We start from the raw sequence: 18793 nt of genomic DNA on the forward strand, positions 1-18793 counted from the left end.
GTAGAGCGCTAGCCTTGAGCTAAAGAGCTGAGGGACAACGCCCAGGCCCAGAGTTTAGGCCCCACGACTGGACCCCCCAAAAAAAGAAAAAGAAAAATTCTTTCTTGATGCCAAACCTAAGCTTTGCTGGTATGCTATGACTTGGATTTGACTTCTCTCATTTGGCTGGATTTAATAAACCTAATGTTATTTTATTTTATAAAATTGACATGAAGATTAAATGCACTGGTATTTGTAAAAGTAACTATATAATGATGTCAAATGAAAACCAATACACAATCCAGGTAAGGAGTCTGATTCTTTTAATTAAAAATATATTCTCTTGGGAGGGAAGGAATGGTAGGGGAAAAACAAAAGAGGAGGCAACAATGCTTGATAAGAAATGCACTTATTATCTTGCTCATGTAACTGTAACCTCTCCTCTGTACAGTATTTTCACAATAAAAAACTTATTTAAAAATATGAATCCTGTACTTGTATTATTTTATTTATTTATTTATTTTATTTATTCCTTGTGAAAATACTGTACAGAGGGGTTACAATTACAGAGGCAAGATGAGTGAGTACATTTCTTATCAAGCATTGTAGCCTCCTCCTTTGTTTCCCCTTCCCATCCCTTCCCATCCTCCCCCCCAACCCCCCCACACCAAAGTTGTAAAGTTCATTTTTGACATAACAACTTGTACATCTCATTGTTGCAATGGGTCCACCTGTATCCCTATTTAAACGATTTGTTTTTCCCCTTCCCCTCCACAAATTATACCAACATCAAATACAGTGAAAGCAGGGGTTATACCGTGGGGGAGGGACATACAAAGCAACAAAGAAATAATCTTATAAATGTGTTAGAAACAATCACATGAAAGAAAAAAAAACATTTGAATACATATCTTAGGGTTCATTTCCCTAACATCAACTTATCTGACCTTTTCTGCTTGACTCAGACATATACTAAATATTGCAAATAAGGGAAACCATGGGACCTATGTTTCTTTGGGCCTGGCTTACTTCACTTAATATAATTTTTTCCAAGCTTTCCATTTCCTAACAAATGGGTAATGTCATTCTTTCTGATGGAGGCATAGAATTCTATTGTGTATATATACCACATTTTCTTGATCCATTCATCTACTGAGGGTCATCTGGGTTGGTTCCATATCTTAGCTATGGTAAATAATGCTGCAATAAACACAGTCGTGCTGGTAGCTTTAGTGTAGTCTTGTTTGTGAGCATTTGGGTAAATGCCCAAAAGTGGGATTGCTGGGTCATAGGGGAGCTCTATGTGGAGTCTTTTGAGGAACCTCCATACTGCTTTCCAAAGTGGTTGAACAAGTTTACACTCCCACCAACAATGCAGTAAGGTTCCCTTCTGTCCACATCCTCTCCAGCATCATTGCTATTAGAGTTCTTGATTATAGCCATTCTAACTGGGGTGAGGTGGTATCTCAATGTTGTTTTGATTTGCATTTCTTTCTTTCTTTCTTTTTTGTTGGTCATGGTACTTGAACTCTGTGCCTGAGTGCTGTCCCTCAGCTCTTCAGCTCAAGGCTAGTGCTCTACCACTTGAGCTACAGCCCCACTTCCTGCATTTCTTTTATGGCTAAGGAGGTTGAGCATTTCTTCATGTGTCTATTGGCCATCCTTCTTTCCTCTTCAGAGAAGTTTCTCTTTAAGTCTTTAGCCCACTTATTTATTATGCAGTTGTTTCTTTGAGGATTTGTTGTTGGGGGATTTAATTTTTTTTGTTCCAGGTATATTTTAGATATGAGACCCTTGTCTGTTATATGGCTAGTGAAGGTCTTCTCCCAATCTGTGGGCTTTCTATTGATCTTGCTAGCTATGTCCTTTGCCATGCAGGAGCTCTGCAATTTCCATGCAATCCCATTTGTCCAACCTTTCTTTGATTTGTTGTGTTTCTGGGTCTTTATTAAGAAAATTTTGGCCTGTGCCAAGGAGACCTAGGGTTTCTCCTATTCCATCCTGTAATGTTTGCAGAGTGTCTGCTTTGACTCAGAGGTCTTTGATCCATTTGGCGTTGATTCTGGTGCAGGGTGATATATAAGGATCTAGCTTTAGTTTTCTACAAGTAGTTAACCAATTTTGTCAGCACCATTTACTGAAGAGGCTGTCTTTCTTCCATTCTATTTTTTTAGCTCCCTTATCGAAGATTAGATGGCTATAGGTCTGTAGATTCATTTCTGGGTTTTCAATTCTATTCCATTGGTCCTGAGGTCTGTTCTTGTGCCAGTACCAAGATGTTTTGATTACTATGGCTTTGTAGTAGAGTTTGAAATTTGGTATTGATATTCCTCCAGCACTGTTCTTTCTGTTGAGGATCGTTTTTGCTATTTGTGGTCTTTTATTGTTCCATATGAATTTTTGGATGGCCTCCTCTATTTCCTTGAAGAACAAGGTTGGAATATTGATGGGTATCGCATTGAATTTGTAGATAGCCTTGGGAAGTATTGCCATTTTCACGATGTTGATCTTTCCAATCCGGGGGCATGGGAGTTTTTGCCACTTTCTAAGTTCTGTTTTGATTTCCTTTTTCTTTTTTTTTTTTTGGGTCCGGTTGTGGGGCCTGAACTCTGGGCCTGGGCGCTGTCCCTCAGCTCTTCTGCTCAAGGCTAGTGCTCAACTCTTGAGCCACAGCGCCACTTCCAGCTTTTTTTTTTCCTGCTTATGTGGTGCTGAGGAATCAAAACCAGGGCCTCATGCATGCGAGGCAAGCGCTCTACCATTGAGCCACCTTCCCAGCCCTTGATTTCCTTTTTTCAAGTTTTTAAAGTTTTCATCATATAGGTCTTTCACTTCTTTGGTTAAGTTAATTCCTAGGTATTTTATTTTTTGTGGGGTTATTACGAATGGAGTTGCTTTCCTAATTTCAGCCACACTTTTCTCATTGTTGGCATACAGAAAGCCACTGATTTTTGAGGGCTAATTTTATACCCTGCTACTTTGCCAAAGTTTTGAATCAGTTTGAGTAATTTGGGAGTGGAGTCTGTGGGATTCTTTAAATACAAGATCATGACGGGTTGGGAAGGTGGCTCAGTGGTAGAGCACTTGCCTTGCATGCACGAGGCCCTGGGTTCGATTCCTCAGCACCACATAAGCAAAAAGAAAAAAGCCGGAAGTGGCGCTGTGGCTCAAGTGGTATAGCGCTAGCCTTGAGCTCAAGAGCTGAGGGACAGCGCCCAGGCCGATTCAGGCCCCACGACCAGACCCCCCCCCAAAAAAAGATTATGTCATCTGCAAAGAGGGAGAGTTTTACTTCTTCTTTCCCTATTTGGATCCCTTTTATGTTTGTATCTTGTCTTATTGCTGTAGCTAGGCATTTTAATACTAGATTAAAGAGAAGTGGAGAGAGTGGACATCCTTGTCTCGTTCCTGAGTTAAGAGGAAAAGGCTTTAGTTTTTCACCATTAAGAATAATGCTGGCTGTAGGTTTGTCATATACAGCCTTTATTGTATTGAGGAATGTTCCATGGATTCCTAATTTTTCCAAAACCTTCATCATAAAGGGGTGTTGGATCTTGTCAAATGCTTTTTCTGATCTATTGAGATAACCATGTGGTTCTTATCCTTGCTCCTGTTGATGGGATGTACTTGCATCTTTTTATCCAGAGGATCAAACCTAAAGTTATTTGCATGTTCTCCCAGCACTGAGAGCTATCCATGACTATCCTGACTTCATGCCCAAGATTCCGTGAGTCTCCTCCCTCACCATCTTCTCCACCCATTCATACTCTTCTCAGCCATAGTTGAGCACTCATTGTGCTCTCCCTTATCCTTGTGTACTTGTACTTGGTGTTTCCTATGTGTGGAATGTCCTAACCACCTCGCAAATTCCTTAGCATCTCTCAAGAGTGAACTCAAGCATTACATTGTCTCTGAAAGCTTTCCTCACTTGTTCCATTCTATCTATAGACTTCTCCATACAACCTAAAAAATCATTTATTGTCTTCTTGGAGTTTCTCCTTTGAAGGAAAGGTCCTTGTTTTTATCTTTAACCCATATCTATGCCTGGTGAACATCAAGAACTTGAACGAATAAGTTGTTCTCATTCTTCAGTCTCAGTATAGCATTCATCTCCCTCTCTCCTGTGAGCCATTAACTTTAGTCCTTTGTCCACTTTGCCTTGAAGCTCAGAGCCCAGTTGTCTGGATTCCTTCAAGGCTCATGACAATGAATACTTACTAAGTATGTAACTACAGAAAAACATACCATCACCTTTTTCATATTACTTATGCAATGTATAATAAATCTTGTTTAATTCTAAATAACTTCATATAGATTTTTAAAAACCAAAATTTTGCTTCCTACATTCTATAGATTTTGAAATTAGACATTTTGCGAATAATGATATAGATCTGTCCTCTAGGAAATGAAAAAAAACTTTCTTTAATCTGCTGACAATTTAGGCCTTTTGAAAAATGGGGTTTCTCAAGTTTTGGGTTAAGACAATGTATTAGAACTACATTATAGAACTTCTAGACCATAGATATCTAACAAACAATAAGACTTCCCTCAGAAGAAGAGTTATAAACAAGAACCAAAGAGGGAAAGGGTTAATCATTTTCAAACCCTTCATGGAAAGGAAATACCAGAGTGTAGAAGTGTGAAGTGTGTCATATCCCCATCTTCCCTGAAATGAGGCTTTGAACAAAATAATTAAGTCAAATGTGTCATTTAGGGACTACGCAGCCCTTCCCTTATTATTTGTGCAAATTGCCTAGAAATAATATCTCTGCTTAGGAAATAGAGAAATATCTTAGTCATTTCTTTAAAGGAGCCGTAGCAGTTATCCACTGATTTTGAGATGCCAAGTGTTTTGTGAAACTGTGAAAGGTTAGGCTGTGTAGTAGAAAAGGGTGAACTTGGGTGGAGGAGTGGGGGACCAGGAAAGGTACCCTTTGGATGATTCAAAATGCTAGTGTGTTCCTTCCATGACAGCAACATGATTTACAGGGAGAAGCTTCTATTTGTAACTTTTCAGTAGAGGTGAGATGTTCATAGATCTTACATGAGGGGACTCAGGAAGTTGAGTGTCTCTTTAGGTAAAATTACTGTTTCCTGGTCAGGAGGAAAGGAAGGTGAGCTCAACTATATTTCCTTGGAAATGTAACTGAGGATGCCATGGCATGAATCTATAGTTTTATACAGACATCCTGGCACTGATTATTTTTTTTTCTGATCAGCTGATTGGAGTTTCGATAACTTTCTCAACCTGCTTTGCGATAAGTCCAGCCTTGGGCCCAATCTATTTCCTTAGTCCATAAGTAGGTGATTACCTGCAGATTATCCAGAATGACTCGGAGGGAGTGTACCTGCCGTCGAACAGCACCTGAAAACCTTTCGTAGGTGGCAGCATCATATTCACTCATTTGGATTTCCTTTAGCCTGAAACCAGAGGGGGAAAGACACCAGCTTAAATTATGTTCCTACGGTATCTGACCTTTCCCACCTATTTCTACAACTGTGGTTAACTTCCTTGGCCATGCTGATTGACTTTGAGGGGAAAGGGATAAAAGAGCTGTTTGTAGAGATGACTTCAGATTCAAAACAGGGGAATGTTACTGGGTGCCAGTGGCTCATGCTTATAATCTTAGCTATTTGGGAGGCTAACAGCTGAGGATTGAAGTTCCACAGGGAAGTCCATTAGACTCATATCTCCAATTAATCACTAAAAAGCTGGAAGTAGAGCTGTGGCTCAAGTAGAGCTCCAGAATGAGTGAAAAAGCTCAGGGATAGTGCTAGGCTCTAAAGTCAAGCGTAGGCAAAAAATTGTTTTAAAAACGGGAAGAAGGAGAGATGTCTAATAGTGTGCTGGTAAATGATTAACAAACTGCCCTCTGCAACAAAACAAAAACAATAAAAACAGTCCTAATTTGTACTGTGTATTTAACTATTCCTGTCATATAAGATTCCCATCCTGATCAATTTCAAGCTCCCAACAATGAAGCCATAATCCACTCTATAGTACATTCCAGCTATATCCCAGACATGCTGCCTATGTCAGTAGCTAAACACTTCATGTGGCAAATCTCTAAGAAAGTTCCCATAGGTTACCTTTAGAGACTTCGATTATATATTTGGTTGACCAAGAAAGCAAGTAAAGTTAATGTGTCACTATGTGTCCTTATGTTATGATTGGAATATGAAGTGTTCCCCAGAGGCTTACGTGTTGAACTCTAAGTCTCCATCTGGTGGAGCTATTTTGGAGTTGATGGAAACTTTAGGATAAGGGTACCTCTGAAGACGATGCCTCGTCTCAGGTCCTTCCTCTCTCTCTGCATCCTGTCCACCATGAAATATGTTTTACTATGAGATCTAGTTCACCAAACATGTGCCTCTGTTGTACACTTCATGATGTATGCCTCGTGTATGTATGTATGGGATGTGCATGTATATATGATGTATGTATGTATATATGGTATATATCACGATGTTCTGCTGCACTACGACCCCAGGGTCAACAGAACCAAGGACTATGGACCAAAACCTCTGAAATTATGAGCTAAAACAAATCCTTCCTCCCTTACTTTGTTTCTATATGGTATTTTGTAGCAGCAATGAAAAGCCTAATATACCTTTTATGACAGTTTTCTGAAATTACTGATGGTGTTCCTTAAAAAGGATAGATTGTGCTTTAATATATTGTACTTTTGAAATTCTACCCTTCCAGTACACTGTTCCTTTGATCATTTCTCATTTGCCTGTTATAGCCCCACCAGCCTGGGGCAGATCTCTGAACATATCATGTCCCCATACCTTGGTGCCCTTGTGAGGAATTCTCTTCCATTGGTAGCGTCCTTTCCCTACCTCTTTGCCTACTTATTCTCCTTTACCCATTCTGACTCAAACTAGTTATCACCTCCTCTAAGAAACTGGCTCTGATACCAGTCTGTCTTCTGAGTTGTCAACTCACCTCATTCCTCCCTACGTCACAGCATGTACTGCCCAAGTGATCACTGATTGTCTTCTGTCGACTAGTCTCTGTGTTCCTGTAGTAAGGGTTTGGGGGAGGGGGTCACCTTTCTATATATAGTACCTACTTAACAGATGATAAGTGCTCAAGATAAACACAAATGAATGACTACAGTAAAAGTAAGATTTGGGAATATTCAGCTACTTTTTGGGCTTGTAATCTGTAATTTCAGGGGATTGCGGCAGGAGGATTGCAAGTTCAAGGCCAGACCAGGTTACATAGTGAGTTTCAAAACAACATGGGCTGCATAGTGAGACCTTGTCTCAAAAAAAACCCCTGAAAAATGGGGACAGGAGGGAAAACTGGGAGAGAATGAGGGAAGGGGTGACAATGTCAAAAAAGAAATGTACTCATAACCTGATTTGTATAACTGTAATCCTTTTTCACATTACCTTTATAATAACGGTTTTTAAAAAGCTAAAAAAAAAGCCACATTTTAAACTAATCCTAAATAGAATAGTCTTTCACCTAATGATCACTCTTGGATTTTATAGTGTCATAGCCATGGTGTGTTCATTTAATCAGCCATTTCTATGCACACCTACAAATATTAAGTGCTGATACTAAAACAGGGAGTAATTAATCCATCTCTTAAAAGCCTAACTAACCAGGGGCTGGGAAGGTGGCTCAGTAGTAGAGCGCTTGCCTTGCATGCCTGAGGCCCTGGGATCGATTCCTCAGCACCACATAAGCAAAATGAAAAAAGCCAGAAGTGGCCCTGTGGCTCAAGTGGTAGAGCGCTAGCCTTGAGCTGAAGAGCTGAGGGACAGCGCCCAGGCCTAGAGTTCAGGGCCCACGACCGGACCCAAAACAAAACAAAACAAAAAAAGCCTAACCATAAAACAGTCTTCCTTTTATTATTAGCTTATATCAATTATACTGGGGAAGGAATGTCATTGCTATATCCCTAGTACATGTTCATGCATATTCTAATCATTTCACCCCCTTCAGCACACTCCCTATACCCTTCCCTTTAAGAAACAATGTCCCCAACAGGTTTCTTTGTTTTGTTTTTGTAGTTTAATTAGTCTATTTTGAGAGTATTCAATCTTCCTTATCCTCCCAGCATACCCTCTCCTGCTAGTCCCTCCTACCTCCTTCAGAGTCAATTTCTCTTCCCTCCCTTCTCCCTATTGATCACCTGCTTTTGTTGACTTTCTCTGTGCTGCTCTCATATATACTTGAGATGCCACAACAGTCTTCTAAACTGTTCTGTGTGTGAGTGTTTGTGAACAGGCAGGCATGTACATGGGGTAATTAATGTGTGTTGTGTGGTATATGTGGGCCTACATGCATGCGTTATTGGAAGTGTAGGTACTGGATGTCTAGATGAAACTCTTATTTAGAGTATATTTATCACCTTGGATTGGAAGAGAAACATCAAATGCTTAAGGAAAATGGTTTCTATCCTTTCCTATCAGGCCAAGCACTGAGAAGAATCCATTCAGAGTGCTGGAGAACACCATCATAGTAGTCCTAGATTTTCATGGATAATTCCTGCCTGACCACCGATTAAGGTTTCATGGTTGGTGCCAAGGCCATACCCTATGAAGTCTGCTTGCTCTCTAAAGTGGACCAGTCACTTTTCATGTACCTTATAGAGACACTACTCATGGAATGTGGACACTTCATTGTTTAACAGATATGCCTGTTTCCATTGTTACAGTGCTTCTCAAACTTTCTTTTCCACATTTTATACTTAGATTCATTCACACAAATACATATGTGTGTGTGTATGTGTGTCTGTATGTCTGTGTGTATGAACAAATCAAACGATTAATAAAAGAATACATCTACTAGCCTGGAGCTGGTGGCTGAGATCTGAGGATCATAGCTAGAAGCCAAACTGGTCAGGAAAGTATGTGAGACTCTTAGCTCCAATTAAATCACAGAAAAACCCAGAAATAGTGCTGTGGCTCAAGTGGTAGAGTACTAGCCTTGAGCAATAGGAGCTCAGGGACAGCGCACAGGCCAAGTTCAAGGCCCAGGGCCAGCAAAAACAAAACAAAACAAAAAACATCTACTACATGTGATGTGCTTTATGTTTTCTATGCTATTCTTTGGGCTTAACAACATCTTTTGTTCTTTAAATATCCAATAGCTAGCATACCTCCTGGCACACATTGATGCTAAGTAAACACTACTGAACACTCTGAAAACACTACCTAAAGTTAAGTACAGAAGTCCACTGTAACACTTGAGTGGCTACTTCCTGAGGTGACATGTCCAGACAGCCTTCTCAATTTTATTAACTATTCTGAAAAACAACAAAGTCTTCATTCTGAACAATTCCTCTCTATTTAGTTTTGGCAATCTGTGAATCTATCTATAAATCTTTACCACATTCAGTTACATATCTCAAGTTGTCTAGGCTGACAAAAGCTGGGCACAGTGAATGCCACAGAATATGCCACCAACCCACATTATACCTACAAAGGATGTGTGTTCTTTCTGCAACAAAAGAGATGAATACTGACTAGAAAAAATATAACTCTGTTGTAGTTAGTTGGATGCAAGAGAGAATGGAGGATGAAATACCCGCATACATATGCATGCGCAAGTGTGTGCACACACACATGCATGCATACACTATGTATTTGAAGAAAGAAGCCAAGCAGTGGGTAGGTCACCTTGAGCAGAGTGGTCATTGTTTAGAGGCCAGAATTACTCTACTTTCAGGAATACTTCTGGGATGATCATATTGCACCCTAGAACCTATCACATGCTATTTTAATGATGAAGAAACCTGGGAATCATATTCCAGGTTGTGTCAGTATTCACAAACATCACCTAAAAGATGTTCAAAGTGGGCAACAACTTCTAAAAGTTGAAGACTGCAAAAGGGAATGGAGAAAGAAAGTTGAGAATTTAAGTTTCTGGGATAGGCAAGCTTCCCATCACTAATATTCTCAAACTCACACAACAATACATCTTTCTGCTTCTTTTACTCTGATCAAAACTGCAGGGCACAGCTGTCTCACATCCTGGTAATCTATGGATGCACTGCATTTTGTTGGCACAATATATTGTTTAAAGGATGTATTTATTGTGATGTAAGAGTCTGGGAATTTGGGTTCTCATTTTACCTTTTCTTATATGTTAGATATAAATACTGTAATTTTGAGTCAATTATGAAGACAACCAACATAAGTAAAGATCCACTGTGTGAGACTGATTAGTTTTGCAAATAGAAGTAGAAGTATTTTCCACAGCTAGGACACTCTAAGTTTCTTACATGTGTACCACTACCTCAGTGCCTATTTTATTCACTTTTTCTTGGCACAATGTTTGTTACATGTAATGCATGTCTTATGCTTGTTTCCTTCTGCTAGACTACCTGAATCAATCACTTCTTGGTATGTAGGAACCAGTATCTGGCTTAAACCACATATAATGGATGCTAACTAAACACTGCATTGATAATGTAAGGAACCCATTGGTAATATTAAGTTCTTTGAGGTAATAGAGCACATTACATCTGGCTGATGTCTAGAACGGTCTAGTCTCAGCCAGTCTCTTATCTCAAAGTATTAAAGTATGATGCCATTACAGCCAACTCTCTATATCTATGGGGTTTGTACATGCAGATTCAAATAACCTTGAATTGAAATTATTTAAGCTAGTGACTCACTCTTGTAAACCTAGACACTTAGGAGGCTAAGAATCAGAGAATCTCAGTTTGAGGTAGGCCTGGGCAGAAAAGTTTTGTGAGACCCTTTCTCCCTGTTGACCACAGGGGCATGCAACAGTTATTGAGCTGAGACTGAGGGAATGTTTCCATGGAGGGAAGCTAGACGTGGAGGCATGAACTTGCGATCTTCGTGATGACTGGAAGCCTACAATTGGCAGATCATGGTTCATGCATGTGCCTGGGCAAGAAGAGAAGCCCTATTCTAAAAACCAGTGAAGCTGGGTACCAGTGGTTCACATTTATAATTTTAGCAACCTAGGAGTCTGAGACCTAAGGATCATGGTTTGAAGCCAGCCTGAGCAGGAAAGTCCATATGACTTGTACTTCTAATTAACTACTAAAAAGCCACAAGTAGAGCTGTGGATTAAGGGAGCTAACTTTAAGTAAAAACTCTAACAGATAGCCCTTAGGCCCCCAGTTTAAGTCCCAGTACCAGCACACGTGGACACACACACAAAACACACGACAAACAAACAAACAACCAGTGGAAAAACAGGACTGGATGTGATTGTACTAGCTTTGCAAATGAAAGGCCCTCAGTTCAAATTCCAGTACTGCAAAGAAGTAAAAACTCACTAAAAATTGCATTTCTGTTCAACATGTACAGATTTTTTCTTCATAATGATTCCTTAAGCATATTGTCTATTTCTATACCATTTACATTATATTGTATATTGTAAGTAATAGAGATAAGGGTAGGAAAGAAGAAAGAAGGGTGATGTAGAAGTGAGCATTATACAAGTTTGCATATAATGTATGAAAATACCACAATGAAACCCACCAAAACAGAAGGTGAAAGGGGGAAGCAGGGTCCAGACAGAATAACAGAGATGAGGTGAATCTGACCAAAGTACATAGTGTACATGTTGTAATATCACAACGAACCCCGTTGAATAATCAATTACATAATAAAAAATTAAGAAAATAACTCCAAACCCAAAGCAAATACTTTAATCTTTTTTTTTTGCCAGTCCTGGGAACTGAACTCAGGCCTGGGCACTGTCCCTGAGCTTCTTTTGCTCAAGGTTAGCACTCTACTGCTTAAGCTACAGTGCCACTTCCAGCCTTTTCTGTTTATGTGATACTGAGGAATTGAACCTAGGGCTTCCAGCATGCTAGGAAAAAAACTGTATCACTAAGCCATGTTCCCAGCCTACTTTATCCTTAAAAAGAAAATAAAATACATGGGAAGATATGTACAAGATATGTGCAAACACTAATACATTTTTTTAAAGTTATCTTTTAATTGTCTTGTTATTTATTTATTTTTTTATTGTGAAAATACTGTACAGAGGGGTTACAATTACATGGGCAAGATAATGAGTACATTTCTTATCAAACATTGTAGCCTCCTCCTTTGTTTCCTCTTCCCATCCAAACACTAATACATTTTATGTAAGAGATTTGATCTGAACATTTGGGACCCTTGGGTGGAAGTTGGGGTTCTGACACCAATCTCCCATGAATATGAAGGGACAACTTCTAAATGGGGACATTATTACTATACACACATGTATTTGTTCCATACTATGTGGCAGTATTTGCCATGCAGCAGATTATCCCCTCAAGGAATTTGCAATTGGAGCGACAACTACACATATAATAAGAAGAAAAAGACAGGAAAGAGCTACGGAGAAAAAGTAAAGGTGTTCTAAAAGCATGAATGGCAGTACTTGACCTCAGTATACAAGTGCTCAAAATGAATTCTTTGATGATTGTAAAGAATTATTATCTTCAAAGACATGATAAAGCTGGGCACTGGTGGTTCAGGCCTGTAATCCTAGTGACTCAGGAGGCTGAGATCTGAGGATCACAGTTTGAAAGCTGCCCAGGCAGGCAAGTCCATGGGACTCTTACCTCCAGCCTTGAGCAAAAGAACTCGGACAATATCCAGATCCTGAGTTCAAGCCCCAGGATCAGCAAAACACAAAACAAACAAGCAAAATAAAAGAAAATTATGATAATAGGGTTCTGTTTGTGGGTTTTTTTTCAGAGCTGAAGACCAACCTTAAGGCCTTGCACTTGCCAAACAAGTGTTCTTCCACTGAACTAAATTCCAACCCTGAGGTCCTATACTGTAAAGATATACTCTACTCATAATGACGGACTACCTTAGGTAATCTTGTCTTTCTTTTTTCCCTCCTTCCCTCCCTCCCCTCTCTTTTCTTTTCTCTTCTTTCCTTCCTTCCTTTATTCATTTTTTCCTTTCCTCCCTCCTTCCCTCCCTCCCTCCCTCCCTTCCTTCTGCTGTAGCTGGAATTACTGACAATCACAATGCCCAGAGTGACTCATGAAGTTTTTTTGCTTGGGTTGGCCTTGAACTATGATCTTCTCAATCTCTGTCTACTAAGTGTAAGCCACCATACCTGGCTTTTCTGCTTTCATTTTGTGTTAGAAAAGGTCCCATAATAAAAAGCTCAAATTTTTTTTCAGCAGTACTAAATGGAAAGTTGAAAATCCTGTTTCTACATGAAAGTAGAAAGCAACGTTTTTCTCTTGGTGTTTTGCTGTGTCCCTGTCTTTTCTTGGATCTCTGTTTTCATTTTCTCCTTCATATCCTTTCCCACTTCTTGTCTTTCAATCACATTGTGGTATTCACTTTTACTTCAACTGAGCGTCTTCTCTCTGCAGTTTCTAGTAAAAGGGGCACACTCTTTTCACTTATTCCCTTGTCCACATCCTGCTACTACCTCTTTTATATCCACTGAATCCAGCTGTCTTATTACCCTATTACCTCTCTCTTTTGTTGGGCAGATTCTTTTTTTTTTTGTCAGTCCTGGGGCTTAAACTCTGGGCTTGGGCACTGTCCTACACTCTTCAGCTCAAGGCAAGCTCTCTATCACTTGAGCCACAGCCCCACTTCTGGTTTTCTAGAGGTTTATTAGAGATAAGAGTCTCCCAGACTTTCCTGCCTAGGCTGGCTTTGAACTGCGATCCTCAGATCTCAGCGTCCCGAATAGCTAGGATTACAGGTGTGAGCCACCAGCGGCGCCAGGCTGGGCAGTGATTCTTAACAGAACAAGGCTCCTTATCCCTCATGGCAACAGAGAAGGAAGGGGCTGTATACAAGTGTCCAGGTGTCACTGACAGCCTTTCTACCTCCCTGTGGACACTTGTATGCCAGATTGCTCTATTTGCTTATCTGCATTCAGACTAGATAATTACCTTGGAGAACTTGTTCCTGGCAACAATAGCAACTCATTAGTTTGGAGGGGAGAATGACGATGCATATCAAGTAATTAGGTTCTTTCCCCTAATGGACACTTATTATTCATATGAATAATATGAGCGATACTTTAATTCCAACAAGACTTCCAACTACTTCTCTTTATGCACTGATTTCTGAGACAGGGTTTTGCTATGTAGACCCGACCAGCTATGTAGACCAGTCTCAAACTCAAATCCTTCTGCCTCCATCCTGGGATGGCAGGTATACAACACAGTATCTGGTCTTCTTGACTTTTTTTTAAATTGAAAATTTTTTTTAAATTTTTTAAATTCATTCCTAAAATTGTTATCTCTACTTATAACCTCTCTGAGAGGTGAAGAAGGAAGTCCCCCTATTCTTTTGTACCAGAAAAGCACAGTCAGTCACAATGAAGACAAGTCAGCTGACAAAGGTCACCAGGGTAGCTACAGAAGAGTAGGGGGCTACACTTTTGCTTCTAATGACCAGTGGGTTATTTACCTGCTGAGACCTCCAGGCTTTCCTGAGGGTGTGGCTGATGGGACCTGCATCTTTGTCTCTATTGTTTTGTAATGTTTACTTACAGGATGTGAAAGCATAGCACACAATGTAATGGCAGATGTTTCTACATGGGTGGAACTGCATAACTCACACACACTTTAGCATGCTTTCATTTTCTAAGTGCACCCTGCTCCTTTCATTGAGCACAAAAATATAAAATCTGTACTTCAAACCACCAACGCCCTCAGTCTAAAGGAAGCTATGGCTGATTCTTTGGTAGTTTTCACTTTTAGCTGAAGAATAACTGTGTATTTCTGGTGAAGACATCATGTGGATTCCTCTTACTTTTTATATGGGTCCAAAATAGGCCAGAACCTTCCACCATCTGAAAGCCAAAGCCACCTGGATTTCAAGACCTCCACTCACTGACATAGCCTTCCCAAACAATCTCCCTGCCCATCTCTTTCATCAGCACCATTCATTCTGCCCTGGGACCTCTGTGGATTGTGCTTTCCCTTCCTGGGAAGTTCTACTGCTTTCCTTCTAATCCTGGCTGTGAGCAAGCCTACTTTTTATTAGCCTACTAAGCTTGTGCATGTCTAAAATGTCAGAGGGCATAGCCTCTGCACCTTAGGACTTAGTGTGTGTATGTGTGCATACATTTGTGTGTGTGCATGTGTGTTTGTGTATTAGTCCCCAGTGCTGTTCTAGATGCAGGAAGAACACTTACCTCTGTTGAAATGCTCTCTGGCCCATTTCTCTTGCAGCTCTCTTGACCTCCTCAGGAACTGCATCCTTCTCAGCCTGAGAGACCTGATACACTGTGTGGCCTGCATCCAGTCGGTAAGGACCTCCTTTCCCCCCCAGTCCTGCAGTGTCTCTTCCTCCTAGAAGGAAAACATGGGAGTCTAGACGGTAAGTCTGAACTTGGACTATGAAACAAAATTGGACCATGGCTTTAAGATAGTCTTGAGAGGTATATTAATTGTATTTAAGTAATAAATGTTATCTTACTGTAACCAAAGTTGTCCCTTTGTCTAGGTAGATTTTCCTTTCTTTTCAACCATCTAAATCATATCTATGTTTCAAGGTTCAGACTAAATGTTATAACATCTTATCTGATGTCTCTACCTCACTGGGATCAATACTTTTGTGCTCAATTTGTTACTCTTCTTATTTTCTTTTCCCACCTATTATATGACGGGAGGTGCCCTATTTTATTTATGTTCATACTACTGCTCCTATCTGAGTGTCTTAATATTGTTGACACTCTCTATTTGTTCATTATTTTTCTCTAAGTTACTGATGTAAACAGAAGATGACATTTTCTTTTGTTTTGTAAAATAGTAAAAATGGTGCACAGAGAGGTTAAGTCCCCAATTTGTGATCTCATTAGCACTAGCTTAACTAGTCTATATTTGAAGCTACTTATTGTACGAATGTTGACTTTAAACTTTGACTAATATATAATAATGAATAAGCTACTTCTCTTATCCCTCTTTTCCTGCCCTGGAAAGCATAAATAACAGTAATATGGAGAAATGATGAGTATTAGAAATAATATGTGCAAAGTATCTGGATTGTAAGCATCATGAGAGCAGAGATGCTTCTATCATGACTGTAAGCACTGAGTGACATATTGTTCATATTATCTCCCCAGTGCCTGGTACTCCTCAACAGTACTCATGAATGAATGAATAAATGTTCCTCAGCATCCACTTCAGTCCTTCTCATTAAACTCTACAGTTTCAGACTAGTCTTTCAATATGAACCCAAATTTACATGCTTAGAAGTACTATTACATGAACTGTTTGTGTTAAAATAGAAAGTTAAATACTTTTATGGTACAACTACTTACTAAAAAAATAATTTAAAAAGTTGCCTTTTGGCCAGATTGGTAATATTTTACAAAGTATAGGAGAAAATGGCTACCTAGAAAGGGTTTGTCTTGTTAAAATATGCTCGGCCTCTAAAGGGCTTTTGATGCCAATAATCTAAAGTAGGCGGAGATATCAAGCTAACATGGGTGGGGATAAGCTAAAGCAGGCAGAGACAACTTGTAGGACACGCTATCTGGGTCCTGACTCTTTTCCTCCTGGAGGTATTACTTCAGTCTGGGCAGAACATGAACCTGACTTAATGCTTCCTAGGCATTTGATGTCATTGTTTTGGTAAAGGACTGAAGGATCCACAACCATTAGAGGCTGACTGAATGATGGCCAAAATGAGTCATATGGCTCCATCGGGAAGTCATCCTGGGGTAGAGAGCACATGAAGAGAGTTCTTCATGGTAGTACTTTCCAGTGCTTTTACTTCATACTATGTACATGAAAATGCTTGCTGTGGGTTCTGAGGCATAACTTCAAAGTTAAGCTTGGACATCCAAACCCGTTTATAAGGTAAGGGTTAAGTGGGCTAGGAAGGGGCCCTAATAATGAAAAAGGAACCAAATGACTTGTTGGACTTAGAATTCTAAGTGAGGAAAAATTTACAGAGAGAAAAGACAAGTTGAAGGCAAAGTGCCTCGGACAACCAGAAAATAGAAGGCTAGGAGAAGCAGACTCAGGGCCTTTGGTCTGGACAGATACAGGAGCTAGTAGATTCACAATGAATAAAAAGAACTTTCACTGTGAAGTAGTGCACTGAAGGGAAGTTTACATCTGGTTAGCTCATTCCACAATGCATTCCACATGGATTAAATCTAACTTCTAGATCAAAGGATATTTCTAAAAATAGCTGTTCTTTAAAGCTGATGCTTGATGAATAAACAGAGTAGGCAAGAAGTCCTCAGGCCTACTTGACAGCACATTGTCTCAGCACAGAAACCCATTTCCTGTGGGGTGTCAAGGTCAAAGGTGCAGACCATATTAAGGGAAGGTGAAGTATGGAGCCCATGCCAGCACTCCTAACAGCTGAGATAAGCCCAGACAGTGTGCACAGTCTGGCCCTATTCCTGGGGCCCAGAAGATGTGTCTGCTCCAGCTGCAGGGAGGAAAAAGGAAGAAGACAGCAATGGGAACAATGGTCTGGTCAAGCAGCCAAGAGGAAGGAATGGACCACAGCTAGTCTTGCAAACTGCAACCAACCCTATTATCTCAAAGTCTTGTATCCTGACCACACTTCTCAGAGGTGGATGACAAGGATCATTTCTTTTCAAAGTCAGTTGCTCGAAAAAGAACTTGCTGTAGATTTCTGGTACAATCTCAAGGGCATGGAATTTAGAAGGCAATAACAGTTCAATGAATACATTCCTCAGGTTAGCCATTATGCTCAGTGCTTACAATCATAATCTCATTTAATTCCCACCATGACCTTGTAAGGAAGATTCTATTCTATAATTCCCCTTTCACTGGTGAAGCTTCTGTGAAAAGGTGACAAAGGTCTTGGGTCATTGGGCAGCAGGCTCTGTGGAACTTCAAATGCAAGGTTCTGTGTATGTCTTGATGTCAACTGGGGCTGAGGGCAGAACACATCTGAGAAATAGAGGAGGCTGAGGAAGGCTGTTGGCCTCTGAAACTTCTCAGGGGTGGTGTGCTGCCTCAGGAAGTCTTGGGAAGTGCCACAGAGGAGAACGCAAAGCTACCAACCTGTTCCACCAGCCCAAGTGTTGCCACCCACGTGGGGCTTGTTATCTGGGTCCTCCTTCCCGTGTTTGGGGGAGCTCACATCTTCACCACTATCTCTGTTGATTGTTATCTAAAAATGAAGAATTGAAACATGATCACTACCTGGGGCTGAAACAAGGTTTTTAGACCCTAGACCCAAAGTCAGAGAATTCCAAGTTAGATATGGTAACTCACCTCTATATACCAAATAAAGAGACATGGTGAAGGGCAGAGAAAAGAGATTTAGTACATGGTAGCCATGGGAAGACAGCACTTCTTCAGAGGTATAATAAGCATTTGCTTTAGGTTAGTAGGGAAATTGGGGGCAAGGGTGAGAAAGGTATTGAGTTGTAGAGATGGTCTGGTTGACCACTGGCTCAGTCTTTGTCCCAGGAGGAATTCTGTAAAAGTTGTTACCATCTTATTACTGGAATGGGAACCAGGTGGTCTTCTGTTTGGGGCTGTTGGCTTTATTTGAATATTTTCTTTCCTTCTGCAAACAAGGTGAATGCAGCATAGAATAGTTCAGATGAAAGGGCATAGATACAAAGTTGAGGGACTTCTATTTAATTCACAGCATACATCAAGAGCAGCTTTAAAGTTGCCTTTTACATAAACAACCAGAAACTGCTTGACAGAATCTTTCCCTTAAGTTCTGAAGTTATCTTATAACCTCAGGCTATAGAACATGACAGATGTTTGTGTTTGGCAAAAACATCTTCAGATTTAGTTGGAAGGATATGAATTAAAAATTTAAGAAATTCTTTAAAAGAAAGAAAAGGTTGACTGGAGGTGTGGCTGAAGAGAGATAGAGGGCTTAC

The 18793-nt window shown here is 40.1% G+C and overlaps 1 protein-coding gene across 1 annotated transcript in view; it reads right to left on the reverse strand.

Annotated features, from left to right (window-relative positions):
- Nucleotides 1–18793, reverse strand: part of Vwa8 (von Willebrand factor A domain containing 8) — a 264776-nt gene that overhangs the window by 27648 nt on the left and 218335 nt on the right. Inside the window, exons 38-40 of the mRNA XM_013010639.1 lie at nucleotides 17955–18063; nucleotides 15098–15254; nucleotides 5292–5400 (exon numbers count right to left, since the gene is read on the reverse strand). Of these exons, the coding sequence (XP_012866093.1) occupies nucleotides 5292–5400; nucleotides 15098–15254; nucleotides 17955–18063 (375 nt within the window). The remainder of the gene's footprint in view (nucleotides 1–5291; nucleotides 5401–15097; nucleotides 15255–17954; nucleotides 18064–18793) is intronic.

Source organism: Dipodomys ordii, unplaced genomic scaffold, assembly GCF_000151885.1.
Source record: "Dipodomys ordii isolate 6190 unplaced genomic scaffold, Dord_2.0 Scaffold1, whole genome shotgun sequence".
Lineage (NCBI taxonomy): Eukaryota > Metazoa > Chordata > Mammalia > Rodentia > Heteromyidae > Dipodomys > Dipodomys ordii.